The sequence below is a fragment of the Drosophila rhopaloa genome, unplaced genomic scaffold (genome assembly GCF_018152115.1).
Source record: "Drosophila rhopaloa isolate 14029-0021.01 unplaced genomic scaffold, ASM1815211v1 contig_185, whole genome shotgun sequence".
Classification (NCBI taxonomy): Eukaryota; Metazoa; Arthropoda; class Insecta; order Diptera; family Drosophilidae; genus Drosophila; species Drosophila rhopaloa.
Genome location: NW_025335067.1, coordinates 156,740 through 177,943, shown reverse-complemented (window position 1 = coordinate 177,943; position 21,204 = coordinate 156,740). Strand labels below are relative to the sequence as shown.

The window sequence follows — 21,204 nt, the reverse complement described above, 5'->3', positions numbered from 1 at the left end:
TAAATATTTAAATATTTGTATTTGGCTTTTCTTTTAAACACACCAAGGCTAACTAATATTGATCTACAATGTTTTTAATATAAGTAACTTTAACAATTAAATAATTAAATATGGCATACAAAAGTCAGTTGTAAAAATAAATAAATATTTTCGATTTTGAAAAGAAAATTAACAAGCAGGCTTAGAGATTTAAATTTTGTATTTTGGCTTTCAGGCAGCCTAATAAATATTACTTTAATATTTTCTAGGAAATATGAGACAATTTCGCTACAATAAAATCACAAATTGATGTCCAATTTAGGGCAGTATTTTTCTCGGTATGACCAAATAAAAACTAAAAGCTGAGGAGGAGGCAAATCCTGCGATTCAGACCGCCACGCTTCACTTACCATTTTGTTGTTTATCTCGTGGAAATGAATTTCGCAAACTTTGTCTACCACATCTTCGCTTTGAAATGTAACGAAGCCAAAACCTGCAAGAGAAAAGAAGCGAGAAGTGAGTGAGTGGGAGTGGGTAAAAAAGTTTAAGGGCTGCAAAAATTGAACGAAATATGCTTTTGTGTGAGCGAGCGGCTAAATAATTTACTCAAGTGTCGAGACCGAGACAGAGGCGGTGCTCACCCCTTGACCCCGCCTATCCTCCTACCCCCCTCCCCCCACCTCCGCACCCCATCGTTTCAGGCCAGGATAGCTGTCCTCCGGCTGACCTCAATATGCATCCCCTGCAGTGCCTCAAGTGGCGGCTGGGCGAGTAATTCAAACACTGGCCGCTCCGAGTTTACATAATAAACTTTGCCAGCGGACACAGCTAAGGGCCCCGCCTCAATCCGCCCCTTTAACCCCCTTAACCTCCCCCTCCCCCACGACCGCCTTGGGATCGGGCATAATAACTTTGTCCTAATGGCTGGACAGTGGAGCTATTTTTGATATCTTCCAATTGGAGGCTGACGAAGAACTTAAATTTCTGGAATGTCAAGTCATTCGGGTGGGGTATTTTACGGTCCGAATTGGGAAAGGATTTATTATGGCTTAATTAAATTTCTTCCATTTGTTGCCGCTGCAATTTGTGCTAGGGGAAAGTTTAAGTTGCTTGATTTTCTTTCACCAAGAAGTTTTCACTGGAGTGGATACCATTATAGTTATTTTTATTTTTGGTTTCATCTAGGGACTTGCAATCTTTACTTGCGTAAATAAAAGTTAAAATTTATAAAGAATTTTTCATGTTAACTTTTCACATGATTCTGTTTTATTATCTTTAATCACTACCAAAAACGATAGGGGTTTACATCATAAGTAAAGAAAAAAACAGAAAAAAGCCTATCTATGAAATAAAATATTTTAGATCTGTTGACTTTATTTTAATAGATTTTTGAATTGCATTTTTTGTACACAATTTCTTGGTCACAAAATTAGTAATAGTAGGAGTAGAATTTGTAAAATATTTCTTTACTTAGTAAAATCAGGATAGAAGAGGGTAGGGCTTAAATACAACCTTTGCATATGAAATTTTTTTTAAAACCCTTACTCCTTGAAAGTAGCTAAAGAAAGCAACTTCCTATCAGATTGGGTCCTGAAAAATTCCCTTTCAGGCTTTCGCTGTGCCCTCGCTATCCGCTTAATGCTCCGCTTTCTTGCGTTTTCCTCCAATTTTCCTCCCTACGATTTCACCACTTCGCTCTTATCGGGACTTTTCAATTAGCGCAATTGTCTGAGATTTCACATGGCCGAAAAAGGAGGGCTCTCTCTGTGCAATTAGCAAGGCCAAGTGCAGACACCTGATGCCCCGGCGCCCGCATGTTGTTTGTGTACGTGTGTTTGCCTTGTCGTGCGGGCGGGGGCGTGGCCAAGCTGGGCGTAACTGACAAATTAGTTGAAACAAGTAACAGTAAACACGCAGGCTTATTAGCGACATGTGCCGAGCGGCAGAAGCTCCGAGGTCCTTTTTTCTTAAGACAACGTGCGGGCTGCTTCCTCAGCGTCCTGGAGTGTGTTTGTGTTTGCTTTAATTATATAAAATTAGCGCACGTTGCAATGTTGCACGTAAAGCTACACGGCAAAACCAAAATGTTGTAACTAGATGACCACTGGTTAAATAGTAGTATCACATTTTAGCTGGAGCTATACTGAGATGTACAAAAATATTAAAATATTTCCATATATTGGCAAAACAAATAGTTTTATAAATTTAAAAATTTTTTTATTATTACTATTTCATTTCATAAAAGAATGCTTTTACAACTTGACAGATTTTCTGTGTCTTGTTTTTAGGGCAAACTATTTTTTGTATTCTATTTAAGTTTATAAAATAGTGATTTCAATGTCTTCAAATTTGTTCTTTAAGGCCAAATTAGAGTTTGCTTTTTATTCATCCAAAAACGTAGATCTTTTTTAAAATGCCATTAAAGACTCCTATTTTTTTCTGTGTCCCCTGGGCTTCTTTGGGTCTTTTTCTATTCCGGTGCAACTTCATAAATCAGCCGTGGAACAAATGAAGCCGACTATTTTCGGTGTGCTCCACGCTCCACACGTAACTCAATCAAAAATGTATCTGCTGGATACAAATGCGCCCGGGTAGCATGAGGAATGAGGCAATGCTCGTTGCCCAGTTAATTCCGTGGCTTGAGGCTTATGGCTCCGAGGTGAGTCTGAGTTTTGAGCCCGTCCGCCATTTTTACCTGTCGAAAATTTCCCGCAGGACGGAGCGTTGGAGCGCTGGAGCGATAGGAGCTGACGATGGTCTTGGCAACTGCAAAAATTGCACACTCATGCATGTTATTGCCAAGAAGCGGACACAGATATATGCTCTAGGCGGCGTTGGGCAGAGGGGGGAGGGGGATAGGGGGAGGACCCAAAGCCAGCTGCTGTTATGACTGCGCTGTGCCGGCTTGCCAAAAAGAAAAATTACAAAATTTTCAATTTTAATATTAGTGGCGGCTGGCGACGCCAACTGCCAAGCAGGCCCCCAAAAGTTCCCGATCCCCTGCACCACCCACCCGACCAAAACTACCCCTACAACCCCTAATCCCCGCCCAAACACCCACCCACCAACCCACCCACAACGGCCTGCTTAGGCGCACGTTGGGCATGTCCTTGGCTTGCCAAATGAAATTCATAGCATAGTTTGGGTCGCAGCTCGGCTGTTGTGAACTCTATATTTGCACAGGGAAGATTGCTCAAGGGGGAAATTTAATAAAGACTTTAAAATCTTGCAGCTAACTTATTTTAACTTAATTTCATATTCTAAAAACAGAATTTTGTGTTAAAATTGCATTCATTTATTCAGTACCGTTTAAAGGACTGATCAAAATATTAAAGCCCTATTAAAAATGAATGTTATTATATTAATACGCATATTATATTAATGTTTTAAGGCAGTTTTTAATTTTCGTTATGTTGACATTTTATTAAAATAACTTTGCTAATTAATTACAACATATTCACAGAAATCTGATTAAGGGGTTTATATGTTTTCGTGATGAAAGACTTTACTCATTTCTTTTAAATTAATAAATAATTTCATATATGTACATTATCTATAAGACCCTAGTAGCTTAAATTATTCTTTTGGTATAAGGCTTACAAAAAATGGCTGAATCTTTCAATTAAACATTTCAGTAAGACTTCAGTATTTTGTAAATCTTTGAATTAAATTTTGTTAGCGTTCCCCTTAGCGAATCTCAACTGTAATTGCAATTGCCTTCGCCCGCGTTCTTGTCATCCCCGTTGTTGTTATTGCTGTTTGGGCCTGCCTATATTGTTTTATGGCATATTCATATATCGCTTCCTATATATTGTTATTTTTTACCCATATGAAACGGTTGTAGTTCTGGGCCAACTGCCACCGCTCTTGTTAGCTGGAAAACGCCGCTGCAATTTTCAGTGACCAGGCTCACGGATATATGAGTGTTTTTCAGTTTGGGTGTTTTGTGCCACCATGTTGGAATGTCTGTCTATTTGTCTATCTGTCTATATGTCCGCTCGTCGGTGTGTGTGTGTGTATGTGTGTGTGTGTCGCTGGGCTGCACACATGATTTATGAATGAGTAACAAACTTGCTGCCGTGTAGCCGGAGCAACGACGTCTTTTCCACTTTTCTTTTTCTTTTTTTTCTCTTGCCCCTTCTTTATTATAGTTTGTGTGTGTGTGTATGTGTACGTGGCAATTGCCATATATAGGGGGCTCTCGGATCGGATCGATAAAATGCAATTACAGGCATATCGCAAGTGCCAGTAGGCAACGGACTCCGACTCCTCATGGCAATAAGGTCGTACATCGTACATTGTACATCGTCCGACTGTACAAAAAGTCGCCATCGTTGTCCTCGTCCTCGTCCTCGTCGTCGTCCTGGTACTCCTGACCCCATCCCTCTCCTCCTGGTCGTGGCAATGAAGGCTCCTGCTACAACTAATACCCTTTGATTAACGACACACATTTTCTATTGAGTTGGCCGCTGGTCGCTGGTCGCCTGTGAAGTTGGGCAGTTGGCTTTTACCGCTCGCCACAGCGGCAACAACAACGCCTGCATATTTCATCCGGCGATCGATGCACGCAATTGTAATTTGCAAGGCTGACATGTCCCGGCCAGAATGAATTGCTTAGCCAATGGGTCGTGTCAGTGGCTAAACTGTCCACCGAATGCATTTTTAATTGGAAAATTGGCAAATCACAAATTCGCCAAGGCAGGTAATTTGTGCAAATTTTCTTCAAGTGGTTTCCCAGGGCCAACTGTAATGGCTCAAAGCGTTTGACTCAATGGGCTTTCGATTTTCGTGCTTTTGTCCCTCAGTTTATACAATTAGCCTATATTCATTTTATATAAACCACTTTAAAGGGTTTTAAGTTGGTTTGAATACCCAAAACAAAAGCAAGAATTATGAGTACTTCTGTGAGTAAAAATTTCCATTAATGCATTTTTTATTGAAAAATTAAGAAGGAAAAAAAACGGTCGGAAATTCGTTAACAATTTGTGAAACTCATTTATTTATCTCATTATTGCAGCTTGGTCCCCGAGTGCCTAAATCTTTGATGTGATGGCTGGGCGTCCTTCACATTATTTTTTAAATGCCTCATATTTGTTTTTATTGGCTGCCGACGCCGCTGCCTACGCTTCGTTTCATTTTTGTGTATGTATGTATGACTGCATCATCATGCAGTTTCAGCGTACTCCAGCGTCCAATTAAGCAAAATGTTCTGTGGGCCCACGGCTCTATCTCTGTAGAACCCCCCTCCTCCCCCATCACCCTTTTTCGCAGCCCACTCTTCTTTTTTTGCGCTTATCTGCGATGCGGCGCACAGAAGTATGCTACAATTTTTTATGGGCCGCGCACAAGCAAAAATCATGTTTTCTTATTCCCGTGTGCGTAATTTGAAGGGCGCAAAAGTTAACAATGTCCGGTGGTGCGGGGGTGGGTCAGGGGGTGGATAAGGGGGTGGTGGATTCCGGGCAAGTGGCGGAATGATTGTGCACCAACAACTATTGATGCATGCTGCTGCTCGTATCCGTGTGAGCTAATTACTTTTCAGCCAGTGGCAAGGACCTCTGTGGTTGTGGGGCACCTCAGTGTGTGTGTTTCTGGTTTGTGCAAAATTGGGCCCATCAATCTTAATGCGCCGTGTCTCAGGTTGTACTTGGATCCCCGATAGGACACATCTCCTGCCAGAGGGACATGTCAATGGGATTCGAGACCCGGTCGCAATGCGAAATTCGGGGCGTCATTTAAAACTTTAATAAGCAAAATTGACAACGACAAGGCTTCCGACGACACACCAGGACCCGAAATGGTCACGCACTGGGGAAAAAGCCGCCAAAAATGATCCCAAAAGTAAGCCTTTGGTTTCAGGATGAAAACAAATGGGCTAATTATATTTTATTGTAATTATTTTATTTTTTAATCTGCGATTATTTCTTTGAGTACTTTCCAATGTTCGCAGGTTTTCTTATCCGTTATGGGGTATACTTTGAAATATGTTTTGTTGTCAGCAGAATTATTTAGTTATACTCATAATTTAAATCCAATTTATATATAATATATATATAAATTTGATGTACAGATTTTAATGCAATACTGTTATGTTTTTTTCAGGATAAGCATTATATCCACATAATAGTAGTAAAAGTGCCGTTTCTTTTGCCGCTCCTTTACCCTGTTCCGGCTTTCAGGATTTGTGATATAACACGTCTTTTTTAGCAGTGTAATGGCAAGCCGGACATTCTGACAGCCGGTCGGATGCCGGACGGACAGCTGGACAAACGCAATGGACGCAGTCGTGCGCTACAAGTTCGTGTAGCGGATGTACACTGGAGATTTAAGCCTTCTGCCGGCCAGCGCACCTCAGCTGCTGACCTCGCTCGCCTGCGCCACCCCCTCGCCACCTTTGATCCGCCCACTGCCCACCGCCCACCACCCACTGCCAACCCCCGTCAGCCAGCGTAAGAGGATGGCCCGTCTCTTATGGCCCTCATATCCGGTTGCATTGGCAGGTAATCTTTTCGGGTCCTTCTACATCCTGCTGCTCGGCCATTTTAATGCCCCGACAACGTTTTAAAACTGTATTAGCCCTTTGCTTATGAGCATCCTGCCATGCATGATACATTGCCATTGTGCAGGAGTAAAGGAGTGAAAGAGTGTTTGACTGTGTGTGCATTTGCTAAGCTCTCGCACTTCCGGCTCGTTAAAGTCCGGAAACGGGCCAGCAAATGTTTTGTGGCACTATTGCGCACCATCTGCCACAGTGATACCGATTCCGATAATGATAATGATAAGGACAACTCACCTCTGTGCCGATTGGTCTGCTTATCAAACATCAACATGGCATCCTCGATCTGCAAATAGTCAAAAGATTTTTGATATGATTAGATTTGAAAACTTGTTTAATATAAATCTTTCTATTAATTTATTAAGAAGTGTTTAAAAAAAAACAAGTACAAAATCCAATGTCTGTGAAAAATCTTTATTTTATAAAACTTCCAGACATAAAATTGGTTAATTATTTATTTTTTATTAAAAATAGGAACTGCTTATAACTATTTTCCAATTTTAAGCTTAATACGCATGAAAATGTTCTATTTTGTAAAACAATGATGTTCATAAGTCTTAAAAATAGGAAATAAATATACTAAGACCTCCGAACATTGTATTGATGTATTAATATAAAATCCAGTAGTTGGTACTCGTAAGACTTTAAATCGCTCCTTTTACTTTTCCCTCGGCAAGAAGTGGCAATTTTTCATTTCCCAACCCATTTCCCGCGACTTTGCTGCACTTGTTCGCTTCTTTGTTTCAGTTGGTGCATAAGCATTCGAAGTTCGCCTCCTCGGTGCGAGCAACTCAATTAATGGCCTGAATAAATGTTCGCAGCAGACAAAACTGCTGCTAATTGCAAAGTGAGTGCGCACAATGGCCAACACACACACACACACACACACATTGAGAGTAGTGACCCAACCACCCTATTATATACGCCTCCAAACGCCCACCGCTTTGAAGAGGGCGCAAAACTTTTACCCATTATGGCGCAAAAGAACTTATAATGATAGTTGACTGTCAAACCAGCGCACTAACTAACTAACTAACTGCGCTGACTTTCCACTGGCTGACTGGCTCATTACAGACCCGCTAACTGGACACGGGGGAATGGGGGGACTGGGGGGAATGATGGCATGATGGACTGCCCAAATGACTGACTGACTTAATGACGGACTGTCCCACCGACTGGCTGTCATTTGATATTTTAATTGAGGCAGCCAATGAATGCACCGAATGTGCTGCTAAATTGGCCATCACAATCAGATTGAGGCTCAATTGCATTGGTCAACAGGAATTGTGCACTTGTTAAATTGAGGCATGAATGATAGATGACAGATATCAAATGAATTTGGAATTCGGACAACAACATCAGATATTTATTTTCATAATATTTCATTGCGTCTTAATTAAGGTACTCATTGATATTGTTTAATTGGAATATGCCATATATCTTTGTTGTCTTTGATTGCTGCTGCTCGAAACGAATTCCAATATTTAAATTTATGGTCAGATAAGTTTGATTATCTTAATATGTATTAGAGAGATGTTTTTTATTTCGTTGATCAAATTATGAAGTGTTATTTCTTAAAGATGTAATAAACTGCTTTGTTCTAGTTAAACATTAGCTTAAATTTTGAATTATGACTAATTAATGGCATTGTTATAAATCATTAGAATTCGATATCACATTCAGAGAACAAACTATATTGTTATTTATACAAATAAAAATTAAAACAAAAGTTGAAATCAATAAATATTTGTAGTACTCTTAATAATGTTATAAGTAATATAAAGTGGTGAGCCTTGTAGTTATTACCTTTAACTGTTGCAAATTAATTAAACTTTAAAAAATCAATTTAAAGACGAAAAATTGAAAAAAGGATTTTAATTTGGCCAGTTTGCACTAAAATTACTTTAGTGATTGTTTAGGTTTGGTTGCCAATTCCAGATTTTCATTTTTATTTATTATTAAGCAACACAGAGTTTAGTTTTGACTTCAATCGTTGGCTTAATTAAGGTGAAATTTCTAAATTGCCAATAAACTTGTGAATTTCAACGCGTCAAATTTACCGTATTTATTGCCATATAAATTTAACTAATACCTTAAAGAAAATTTAAGGTGATTTTCAAATGATCTGCTGATAATCTCTACTCATTTTGTGTGATAAAACGTATGTTTGGAAATGGCACCTGTTTCCCTTGGCTTCTTTGATTCCTTTGGCTCCAACCTAAGGGCTTCTTGTCTGGCATTCAATATTATAATGTGACAACTTTGCCATCATCCCGCTGTGCACTCGCTCAACTGCTAATTGCACATTTCTTGTCAAAGTTGCGATGCGGCCTTTAATGAGTTGCAAGCTGACCCCGAATACCCTTATCCTGACCCTGCCCCTGCCCCTTCCCCTGATCCTTCCCCATTCCCTGCTCCTCTGGCCAATCTCCTCCTGCCTGACTGCCTGCTTATGGGCCATTGATTAAACTTAATCAATGCGCTTAAGGCAACTCGCAACTCCTGTGCACTGTAATTAAAATGCAGCCACGATGCCATCGAAGGCGGCCTTATAAAAATTAATTAAGCTTGCGCCGCAGTTTTACGCCCACCACCCAACGCGGGAAAATTTTACAGCTTCAGTAGCAGCACAGAAAAAAATGGGATTTTATATTAGTCATTTAAATTTGTAAATCGATTTATCAACTTCCACATGAAAATCATTTTGACGCATTTTATTTTAAAATTAAAAGACTTCGTTAAGAGTATAAATATAAATAATTATCAATTAAGATTGATCTGACTTGAGCTGTAAGTAAAATACAAATCAATGTGCAATCTCATTGATTTTAAGTAAATAAGCTTATAAAACGGGACAAATCTATACTATTGACATCTTTAATATTTAAATAATTGCAAAGCTTTTTTGAGCTGTTTGAAAATGGCAAGAGATATATATTTTATATGCTTTACATACATACTTTCATACACTCAACAATCCCTTGAACATACAATATTAAATGTAAGGGGATTATGCTTTTTGATTTAATGTTATTTTATTTGATTATTGCATTTTTGCTGTGTAGTGTGGCTGTTGTTCGCGCCTCGCAATTCGCAGCTCTTCAAGTGCAGCCGCCGATGAAACCAACTACAACATTGTTTTTCAATTAACAATCAACAACAATGCCGCAACACAATACAAGCGAACGGCGAAGGTTACACGCGCCAAATGACACAAAAATTGCCAGCTCAGGTGCTGCAAGGATAAGGGGGCGGTGGGTGGTGGGTGTTGGTCGGTGTTCCCCAGGACTACAGATGGGGGCGTGGCAGTACAATTGCAATTGTTGTTGTTAATTAAGCGGGCAAAGCTGGAAAAGCGAACACTGCGCTCGAATTGCGGCCTGTTGTTAATGTCCGCCCATCGATGGCCAAATGGCACCTGCCCCTGCCACACCACCTTGCCCCTCCGATAGCTGTCATAATTACACTGCCCCCGGATCGGTGGCTGGCTCATTATGCCGCCCATTTTCCGATTTTCCGATTTCCCTATACTCCCCACTCTCATTTCTCATCGGGCAACCGCAAACTTTAATTCTATTAGCAAACGTTAAATGAACAGCAACAAAATGGGGGTGGTGCCCGATATGTACATAATTTTGTTTACAGCTTCCGTTGAAATAATAGCAATCTGCAAAATGGGAATTTTTCGCATTATATTAGGTTAATTAATTCTTTAAAAAAATATAGTTTTATTGTACGTATATAAAGTTCAATTATTTTTTTGGATATATTAAGAACACAAAATAAATGAATTATAAATAAATAATAGTCGTGATCTTACATATTGTCGATGACTTTCAAGAATTAATAAGCTGTTGCGCTTGAAATCACTATTTTATGCCATTAAGCCGACGACCATAATAATTGGTTAAAGATCATGGGATAATTCACTAACTTTAATAATTAAAAGAAGCCTTAAGTGCTATTATATTGAACGCAAATGTATATAAATGTGTGTGCCACTAACAAGCAGGCGCGCGTAATTTTATTTAAATCTGAATTCATTAATTCGTCATAATCCCCAATCATTGCGCCGCCTGCCAGCACGGAGGAACTTCAAAAAGCCATCAACGGCAGACGTTGATGCTGTACCGCCAGCCCCCCCCCACCACACCCTCTCCGCCCCCCTTAAATACCCCCACCCGAAGAACCACCCAAAAGCCGGGCCATTCATTTGGCTCATTTTGTGTACAAAAATGCTGCGCTCAGTGGAAACGGCGACGCTTCATTATCGTAATCGTTATATAAAACAGCGGGCAGACTACAGAACTCAGACGATGACTACAGTGTCAGACATCTGTATGTGTCCGTCTGTATGTATTTTATGCGTTCTGCGGCACATTATGTGCTTACAGTGAGTCCTAGACGAGGCGACTGCTGTTGACATTAATGAATGTGGCCGACAAAGAGTGCTGCGGGTGATTTTTATTTGAGCTCCCGCCTCTCGAAGAATTAGGCAGTGACCAGCCGAAAAATAAAGGCAGGCTAGAAAGCGGAAAGGTTAAAGTGTCTCACAGTCTCATTTTCACAGCCCAAGGAAACGGTTTTCCTTTTTGAATATCGATAGAAATGAGTGCTTTAAATCATGGAATAATCAGACTTTCACTAAATTTAGGGTACCAAATGTTATTTGATTTATAGAAAAATTCTTTGAAGGGGAACTTAACAATAATTTGATTGCACTAATAATATCAAAAATAAGTTCTATATTTAAGAGTACAATAGATTACAACTATTTCAAACTTATCAAGTCCAACATATAATATTTTGCTCTAAAATGGTCGGTCTTTCCTTAAGATTGAATATTTATTTAATTCCTAATTTAAAGTTGAAATGCACTAAGCCGTATATTCTGCTTAATTCAAGTCCTCTGGCAGTCAAATTGTGAATTTGACTAAGTATGAATAAATTAATGGTTTCAATATTAAATGAAATATAGCTTCTATTAGGCCAAATGCAATCACATATTTAGGCTTATTGTTTCCTTTATGAGACCAATAAATGCATAGTAATTTGGTTTTGCTCCGGAAGTTGAAGCTAAGAAGCGTATGACTTGCGGTATATGCGAACAATCGTGTTTGTTAGCGATTCAATGGAATGCTCTACTTTGTCAGTGGCTGCTTACAGGTTCCGGGAATGCACATTCTATATACACCAGATATATATGAATGCGGGGGCCGATGGATGAAGCTCTCTGCCCGGCCACTCGTTAAATCGTCAGCAATTCCCACCCGCTTTTGGTTCGCCCATTTGCGAACCGCTCTATCCTGCCCATCCACGCCTTTGGTTTTGTTTCAAAGTCCCCGAAGTTCTAACTGGATAATTTGCAGTAATTCATCTTGCCGGCGGTTTTCTCGATTCTCCGTTGGACTTTTTTCCTTGGATTCATACCACCGACTGTCCGCTTCGTTTTTGGGTTTCCCGCTTTTGTATGCCTGCTTGATTGCGACAATTTATACGGCGTCGGGCTTGTCAGGATTTGGTTTTTGGTGGCTGTGGCTGCCTGTAAAATTGAAATGAAAAACGACAAATCCCAGCAGCCGACGCTCTTCAAAAATGCTGGGGGAAAATGGCACAACTGCGACGATTTAAAGCTGCAACTGAATAGTCATACATCTAATGATAGTCTGTCCCCAGCACTCGGCACTTACTTATTTTTCGTTTGTGCGAGAGCGAAAAAAGCCCCTGTAGAAATATATATGGTAGATATGGGGTGGATGAGGGGGGGTAGGAAAAGTAAACTTTTCCGAGCTGGACGTGTGCGATGCCGGGGAGTACCGGGTGGGGGTGGGACATCTTTCAAAAAACTTTCGCCGGGCGACAGCAAAAAAACAGCATCGAGTTCTTATGTACATGAATACATGCATGTGCGATCTGTGTGTGTAAGCACATGACTGCGTGCGGTTGAAATATAGATAAACTTTTTTAAGCTCGTATTTATTACATATTTGGCTGTAAGTAGAATTTAAGTTGCTTTTTTGCTACCGACACACGCTGCGTATGAGTAATGCTCAACCTCAAACCACTCAATTCGTTTGCTTACACATATTATGTGTACACAGCTGCGGCCGAAATAATAGAACGGTAGCAGAGCTTAACAAATGCAAACTCATATTTATGAGCTAATTTTGAATTCAATTGAATTCATTTTTAAAAGGAAAATAATCTCACACAAAGGAAATTATCGATTGAATCTCAAAAAATTTTATAATGCACTAAATACTATATCAATACTATTATACAATATAATAAACTAATTTAGGCAAACAGAAAACATCAAACATAAATATTGTCAAAAACCTAAGCTCCATTACATCTAATTTAGATTGTTGATGCCAAAGTAATTACCTATTTGTCATATAATTTGTAGGGGAAAAAGCTATAATTTCAACCGCAATTGTACCACATATATAGCCTTGCATTCGGACGATCTGTTTGTGGTAAACTTGCAATCAAAAACGCATCAATCGAAGCCATTCAGAGACAAAGAGGGGGAAGGACCAACGGAGAATGCTGGGCAAAGCGAGTGGCTCATTAATGAGGCGCACTCGTGCGAGCCGAGGCACAGGATATATATTTCAATTAAAAAAGGATTCCATTTATAATCCGCAACTTGATTTGTTATGCCAAAGCAGCAGCAGCAGAGGCAGTGGAAGTGGAAGTGGCAGTGGCAAAACCCAAACCGAAACCAAACCCCGACATTAGCTGCACGACTGGAACGCAAGTATGAATATTAAATTGTTGTGCAGAGAGTTGTGAAATCGGGGGAAGCGATGGCGAGAAAGATATAGAAACAGCTGCAGATACAGATACAGATACAGATTGAAATACAGATAGAGAGAGAATGCCAACTGGCGAATGATGAAAAACGGTTTTGCATAGTTGATGACTCGGGCTTAGTAGATCAACTATTAATGGAAAAAAGCAAATGAAACGACTGAAATCTGATGGCACGCACTACGACCCGGGGTCAAAGGGTTGCCACGCACACACTCAAAGGGGACACCTCTGACTGGGGGCCAAAAGGTCAAGGCACAGCCGAATAGAGTTAATATTTACATAAATTTCCTTTGTCAAAGGTCTCCTTTTTAATTTGATTGGATTGGCCCGGATATCTAATATTCCCCAGATCATTACATCACACCGCCTTCAGTTTTAAGCATTTTCAAATTAGTTTCGCCCGGGGATTATCCCACTTATCAAATTGCTGGACAAGCAAAGTTTGCTTTGGCCATGCCGAAAGATAAACTTGCATTTTAAGCGGCGTCAATCTCCATTATAACCCTAATGAAAGCAGTTTTCGCACACAGTTTTCTTTTCGGCCACAGCCTGTCATCACTTTTAATAAGCTGGCCGCACAAACTTTGTCACTTTTTTTTTTGTTTTTTTTTTTGTTGGAGATTTCTTGAGCTCTTCGTGTGAGCTACTAAAATTTAATTAATATCGATTTCGGATTTGAAAAGGTTTGCTCGCTCGACCCAAAAGCACACACACACATTTTGCGGCAGGCCAAACAACTTGAGCGGGTTATACACAAAAAAAAGGCAGCGAAAAAAGAGGGTGAGGGTGGGTTAAAGGGGGTCTATTGGGGCCATACAAAGATGTTACAGCTTAGGCAAGAACTTGCACTGAAAAACTTTTAATCTTTGCGAGCATAAGTAAGATATATGTACTCCATCCAGTGTGTGTGTGCTATTCCAAGAATGGAAGCAGCTGCTCAATATTTTTGCAGAGACTTGCGAGTGGGATTGAGATTTCTAATGGGATTGGTTTTCTCAGCCAGGGACCCTGCTTTCTATTCCAATCCTGCCTTTTTTGGTAGCAGTTAAACTTGCTCCACGGCCATATAAAACAACTTGCAGAACAATTTTCGTTAATTAAAATATTTTCAATGTGTAGTCATATGGCCAGGGTCTGGGAAGGTCCTGCTCCTCCCTTTGCTGGCTGCTCCTGGCTGACTGGCCCGTCATCGCTGCTAAGGATGCTCGAATTACAAAGCAAATTATAATTTCATGAAAGTTAAACGAGCAACTCTCCACCGCTACTGCTGCTGCTGCTGCTCCAGCTCCTGCTGCTCCTGCTCCTCCTCCTGCTCCTTTTGCTCCTTCCGAGGGTCACTGAGCTGGGTTCCAGGGGCTTTGGCCACCCACTGCGCTCTCGAGTGCAAAGGTGGCCAGGTCGCCGAGCTGTGCCCGAGATTGGGAATTAAACATGCTGCCGGGGAGCGAGCAATGCAAAATACATAAGAATAAAAAGTGAATTGGGCAGGCTGGGAAAATAGGGGAAAATATCCAGCGCCAGCGGAAGCCAAGAGCCAACAATAAAAAGCTTCTTGTTCTTTTTTTTTTTTTTTTCTGGGTATGTGCAAGTGCGAATTTATGTCTTCAATTATTCAACGCCTCATTTGTATGCCCCGCTTCCTCTCATTCCGCATATATATATGTGTGTGTGTGTGTGTGAGTGCGGGCGGCATGCTAAAATGGCAGCGTGCATTTCCGTTTCCGGCCAGTGCATTGCATATGGCTGCACATGTGCCATGTCTCCATGCTCTCTCCCCCCTCTCCCCCCTCCCCCTCACTGCCAATTGAAATTTCAACTGGCGCAAAAGTAATTCAATTCAACGTCGAGATGCTGGACCCGAAAAAGCCAAGGATCCTGCCGTTCCTTATGTAACTTTTTCGGTCGGGAAGACTGGCCTTTGGGGCGGATTCCACATCGAGGGCCCGACGACAACGGCAAGAACAAAAGCATTTAAGAAGTTATTGTCATAAATGTTTGAGTTTGTTTGTTGTCGGCAGCATACTCCGCCCTCCGCCCCCTGCCACGCCCACTCCCCCACATGGCAGAGAGACACAACTTTTATTTAGCCATGTTGAATGCCACCGCCGCCAATTTGCAATTCTAATGTAATTTTTTCGCGAATCATAAGTTAGAGCCGCAATTCGGTTGGTTGGGTGCTTGGATTACTTGAAAATGTTCCCCGTCTTAAGCCCTGACCAATTGTAAAGTTGCCCAAAAATGGAAAAGGGCGGCGCCGTTTCCTCGTTAGTTACGCGGCACAAATCGATCAGAGTGCAAACAAAAACGAAGAAACGGAAAGGGAATACAACGAAAATATGTTAATTTCGCTTCATGTTTATTGCGGCACGATGACGAAGGAAATTAATACAAAATCGGCGGGGAAAATTTGTTTGGAAAAATAAACGAAGATCGAATGCCCTAGTAAGATTTTTACTTCATATTCCTGAAGATGATAAAATAATTGTATATAATTTTGGTTTAACCAGATATTTATATAAATAGTTTTACTATGCGCCAAAAGCTTTAAATTCTTTTAAGAATGCATTTAACCGGATGTCAAATCCTAACATTATTCAGTCAAAGGACAAAAAGAAAGTAAAAACAAAATCAAGAGGAGCCAAACAATCAAGGTTGATTTCCTCTTGAAGAGCAAGTGCATTAACAAAAGCTCTGTTGGTTTATAGAGAATTTATTAGCGTGTTATGCCAACTTGGTGTGGATTCGCTGAAGCCCTGCCATAATTACCAGCTTATAAGGAAAAAAGGGATTGCAAGGATCCAAAAAGCAGCGAGTGGGAAAGACAAATAAATGCGAACTCAAACAATGGCAGCGCATTTACATTTGCATTATTTAGCATTTAAGCGTCACGCGTTGCGTAAACAAATTGTGCAAACAACAACAAGAAAGGCAACACGAGCGAGTAATTCATTAAACAATTTGCTTTTTATATTCGGCAGCGAGGGTTTTTCTTCTTTTTCTGATTTTGTGGGTGGGCTTTCTGCCACTGGCTTTTCGGGAGGACGGGCTTAGCTGAAGTGAAGCTGCAACTGAGACCCGGGATTTAGTTGGTCAGTTTTTAAAGCCACACACTTGAAGCGTTCGGTGCTCGTGTATATCCTTTTTATACACACCAATGCACTTATTGGTTTACTTGTTTACATGGCAAGCTGCTCGTTTTCACACTCTTTCTTATTTGCTTTAACATTTTCGCATGCATATGCGAGCAGCCAGGACGAAATCGAGAACGAGGACGAGGACGTGGAGGAGGTGGAGGCGGATGCGGAGGCAGAGGACCTGGTCCAGGGCCCAAGAGTGCAGCAGTTTGTTGTTGCTCGTTGTCCTGCGGTGGCATTCCGTATATGCACACCGATATGCGAGTGTGTCTGTGTGCCCGTGTGGGTGTCCGCTTTAAGTGCGCCTGTATGCGTGGCAGTTGTTTGCAATGTTTTTACATCGAATGTTGATTGTACAAAACCACTGAACAAGAAAAATTAATTATACAAAAACGTCACCGCCAAACAGCTACCGAAACTGTTGACCCAACGGTGCACGAGAGGGGCGTTGTGTGGAGGGGGCATGGCATACACAGGAAAAAAACTCGACAATTGTGTCATAACATTCCTTTACATGTGCTCTTTGTGATGGGGGTTATTTTAAAGTTTTTAAGCTAACTAATATTGTAATATTGTCAAATACCACAAACATTCTTAAGACAACTTTATTCTTGCCATAAATGATTTGTTTTTATTTTATTAAAATTATATTTTGAAAAAAAGCTAGGTACTAGACTATTTCAACTATTTTCCATCAGATTTTAAAAATAACCTTTTGAGCATGTGGTGTTCAAAACAATTTATCATTATTTATAAGACTTATACTTATGTTACTTCCAAACCAACCATAAAAATCGTAGATACAATTGTAACTAATCAATTGTATTTTTAACAACTATTGTTTGTCAGTGCAACAAAGATGGCATAAATTTGTGTAAGTACCAAATGGTAGATCCTTTCTTTTTTGCCATGTGTAGGCAACCTTTGTTTTGATGCAATTTTCGTTTTGCGCCTCCAGATAAAACGAATTTATGCCTAACCAGGAGACAGCCAGACATGCACACTGCCCACCCATATATTTCATTATATTTATTTATTATTTAACGTATTTCGCATTAGGCTGGCATAGGGCATTGTCCATTTGCCGGCCAGCACGGCAACCGCAGTGTTTGAAACGAGTGTAATAAATCAGACCCAACTGGCAGGCGGACCAGGAGAATTTAGAAGTGCAGCTGCTGCTGTTGCCGTTTGTTGCTCTGCCGGAGAATCAATTTATGCAAACGCCTCGCAATCAAATAATCCCTACGAATCGGTCGAAACAGCTTTTAAGCAAATGCGAAATCCTGTAGCATACTTTTAAGCGCTTGCTTAATGTGAGGCGAAGGTTGGTGGGTGGTTGATGGGTGGTTTGGGTATGACTGGGTGGGTGATGGCTTGTGGGCGGACTTGGCATTGGCAAGTCGAAGACGTCGAATGCCGCGGGCTCTGTACGTGTTCAAGTGTGAAGCTGGCAGTGCCACGCCCCCGCAGTACGCCCCCAAATCGACGCTTACACTTATATTATGTACGAGCATTTTTTTGTATAGCAGCTTTTTTCGCTATTTCTGTATTGCACGGAAACTGCGTTTTTGCCTTTTTTCTATGGCATTGCATTTAGATGTTGTACTTGTGTGTTTATGGGTGTGTGTGTGTGTGGAGCTTTTGTTGCGGTGCAGTGCAATTTTCTCAACCCACACAACCCAACCCACCGCTTTTCCCTCTTTTGTGTGAATCAAGCAAGTTTTTATTTCAAGCAGCCAGCGGAAGTGTGGCCCTTGTTGTTGCTCAGCTAAGAAGTAGAAACTGCCGGAGAAAGGGTGGGGATAACTGAAGGAAAATGCTAAAAACGGGAGCCGCATTCACAGTCGTAGTTGCAGTTGCAGTTGAAGTTGCCTCCTGTGCAACATTGTGGCACATGGCAAACTGATGACAACGACAATAACTGTAATGAAACCGAGATAAGCTCTGGTTACCCAGCATAAGTCTCAGTCTCCCCGCAAACTGCGCATGATGATGCTGCGGGGCTCCACTGTACCGCTGCTGGACCTCCGCTGACACAAGCAAATCGCTTGCTCATTTGTTGTGCCATTGTTGCTGGTCGCCGGGGCAAATTGTTGGAAATGGAGTTTTATGCCAGAGCCAGACCAGAGCCGATTATCGCGGTCACGGATTACATAGTGCAAGGAGCATTATAAATGGAGCTTAGGGTTAGCTTACGCAGCGGGCAAAATGGGGATTGCCAATTCAAGGGACTTTGAAGGCTAACGCTTCATTTTTTTAATTCTAAATCAAACGAAGTCTATTAAAACACTTAAGTAGACGTAATTGAAAATATAAATAAAATCACAAGTGTGATTTTAAGTAAAAGTAAATTAATAAAATGATTAAAAATTATCAAAAGTAAAGCAAACTTCGACAAGAAACGAAAGAACGGAAATATAACATGAAAAAGAGTCAAAAAATTGATCGAAAATAAAATGAGAAATTTGAATGCAGATTTTCAGAGAATCAGGGCACAAGTCTTAAGAGGTATGCCACTTTAAAAGTAATATGAAAAAGTAATGTGGAATATGTCCCTCTTACTGCGTTGCAAACTTTTGACTAAAATTATAATACTCTCTGCAAGGGTATCATACAAATTCAATTCTCTCAAGGATTTTATAGGTAGTTATGAATATAGACATATTAAATCCTTTTTTTTAAGAATTTAAAGCCTCTTTTTCAATTAATTAAAATGTCTTCCATTCTAAAATTTTAAGTCCGCAAAGTTGGGTATCTTAATTTTACGGACCAGACAATGATTGATAGACGATTTCGCATGATCTCAGAAAGTGTCTAATTTAATATTTAAATTGGTTTCTTAAGATTCAGTCATGCAAATCGATTAAACTCCACTCCATTTTGGTCTCCCACTCCGCTGGTGTGTCAGAGCCACTTGCGTTTTTTTCTACGCCCAGAAATCTAACCTCTCTGCTGGCCACTGAATAATTAAAAAAAATTTGCCACTCAGATGGCTCACTGCCCACCCCCCAAAAAGTCAGTCAGTGGATGTGGATGTGGAATGGGTTTTCTGCTATCCCGGGAGCAAACAGTGTGACAGCCTCAACCGCTGGCTTTTCCCCACTGCTTTTCCCGCTTTCCCGGCGTCATCGTTGCTGTCAGTTTCAACTACGCTTTCGTTTTTATGCCCCCACCCCCCGCTCAGTCACTCCGTCCCTGAACCAAAACCCTCAGTCCTCTGAAACACCCCTGAAACTCACACACAGACGCAGAATGTTGAAACACTGTTGATGTTGACATTGCGCCTGGCCTGGAATACCCGAAATATATATTCTTCCTTCTTTTCGCTTTTTTTTTTCTTGGCCTGTCAAGGCGGCCGAAAATAAGAGCCAGGCCCAAACCCCCTGCCCCCACCCCTTGTTGCGAAACCCAGGCCCGCCCCTGCAGACGTTCCATTCCTCATGTTTGGCGAGTGATTTATTTGACTGACACTTTTTTCTGCGTTGATTGCATCGTAATCCCAACATAATGAGTACTGTTATATTTCATGGCCATTCTCGTTTGGAGCGACCCAAATGAAGTAGACAATTTTTCAAAAACAAAGACGCCGCAAAATGGGGCAACTCAGGGGGCTTCCTGGCTGCTTCACGGAGGGAGGGGGGCAGGACTTCCGTTCCATTGTGCATGTGGCACACGTAGGCGGCCACTTGAGAGCGGCCAAGTCCGATGGACAAAACGCTGCTCAAATTCTCATCATTTGTAAGCGTCATCAGCAGCAGCAGCAGCAGCTGGAAAAGCTAAGGAGAAAGCGGTAAAAACGGCGGCGGGCCATTTGGCACAGATCAAAGTGAAGCGAAACGTTTTCTATTTCAGTTACCCAAGCTTCCGTCCTTATGATTTCCTCAAATATAATTGAAGCCTTCTATAAGTTCTTTCTTTAAATTACTTATTTCAGAAAGATTTTTTTTTTAATTTTTAATGTCTTCAATTCTATGGAATATTTCGATGGAAACTTAAAATATATCTTATTTGTTATGAGATTTCCATTAGAGTAATTTCAAAATGTTATAAATTTACCTTAAATATTATATCTTTTTAAAGAAAAGCTATAATTGAAAGTGCCTTCTTGAGAATAATTAACACAGCATTGAAATTTCCATTTCAAGTTATATTTTTCACAGAATTCATTTGAAATTTCAATGAAGTTTACTTTCTGCGAAAAATTCCTCATTGTCTTGTTGTTAGATCTGAATTTGTTTTCTAGTCGAACCAGAAGGCTAACATTTACTCAGAAAATTTTAATTTTTCGCATAGTTTGGCCAAACAAAGACCAAATGCATTTCAAAGTCAAGAAAGAGGTTGTAATTGAGTTATAATGGGAATTTGCAAAAGCAATTTTGGCCGAGAATTGTCTTTCCATTCTACGATTGCAATATGAATTAATACTTTTTAGCTTAAGAAAGTAAAGAAGAAAGAAAGTACCTACAAATGGTTTCTTGCTCTTGAAGTTTTATATAAAGTTAGTCGAATAATTTTACTGATTTTAATTCTTCGTGTGGTTAGCATTTTTAATCTATTACAAAAATTGTTTAACCACCTTTTGACACCAGAGACAGGTTAAATGGTCAGGAGTATTTTTTGGGTACTAAGTGGTTAAGCTCCAAGGGAAATTGTTTTGGAATAAAATGTGATTTGCGGTGGTTTAGAACTATAATTAAGTTGTTCTGTAACCAAGCT

At 40.4% G+C, this 21,204-nt stretch overlaps 1 protein-coding gene across 8 annotated transcripts in view; it reads right to left on the bottom strand.

Annotated features, from left to right (window-relative positions):
• The window catches only part of LOC108048668 (RNA-binding protein Musashi homolog Rbp6), a 188,880-nt gene that overhangs the window by 18,675 nt on the left and 149,001 nt on the right, over positions 1–21,204 (bottom strand). For all 8 annotated transcript variants that reach the window (XR_006417579.1, XM_017129482.2, XM_044459254.1 and 5 more), the window contains 2 exons: positions 6,773–6,821; positions 390–472 (listed from right to left, as the gene is read on the bottom strand). Coding sequence is in view for 7 of the 8 variants with exons in the window: in XM_017129482.2 (XP_016984971.1) it covers positions 390–472; positions 6,773–6,821 (132 nt within the window). In the remaining variant the exon portion in view is untranslated. The remainder of the gene's footprint in view (positions 1–389; positions 473–6,772; positions 6,822–21,204) is intronic.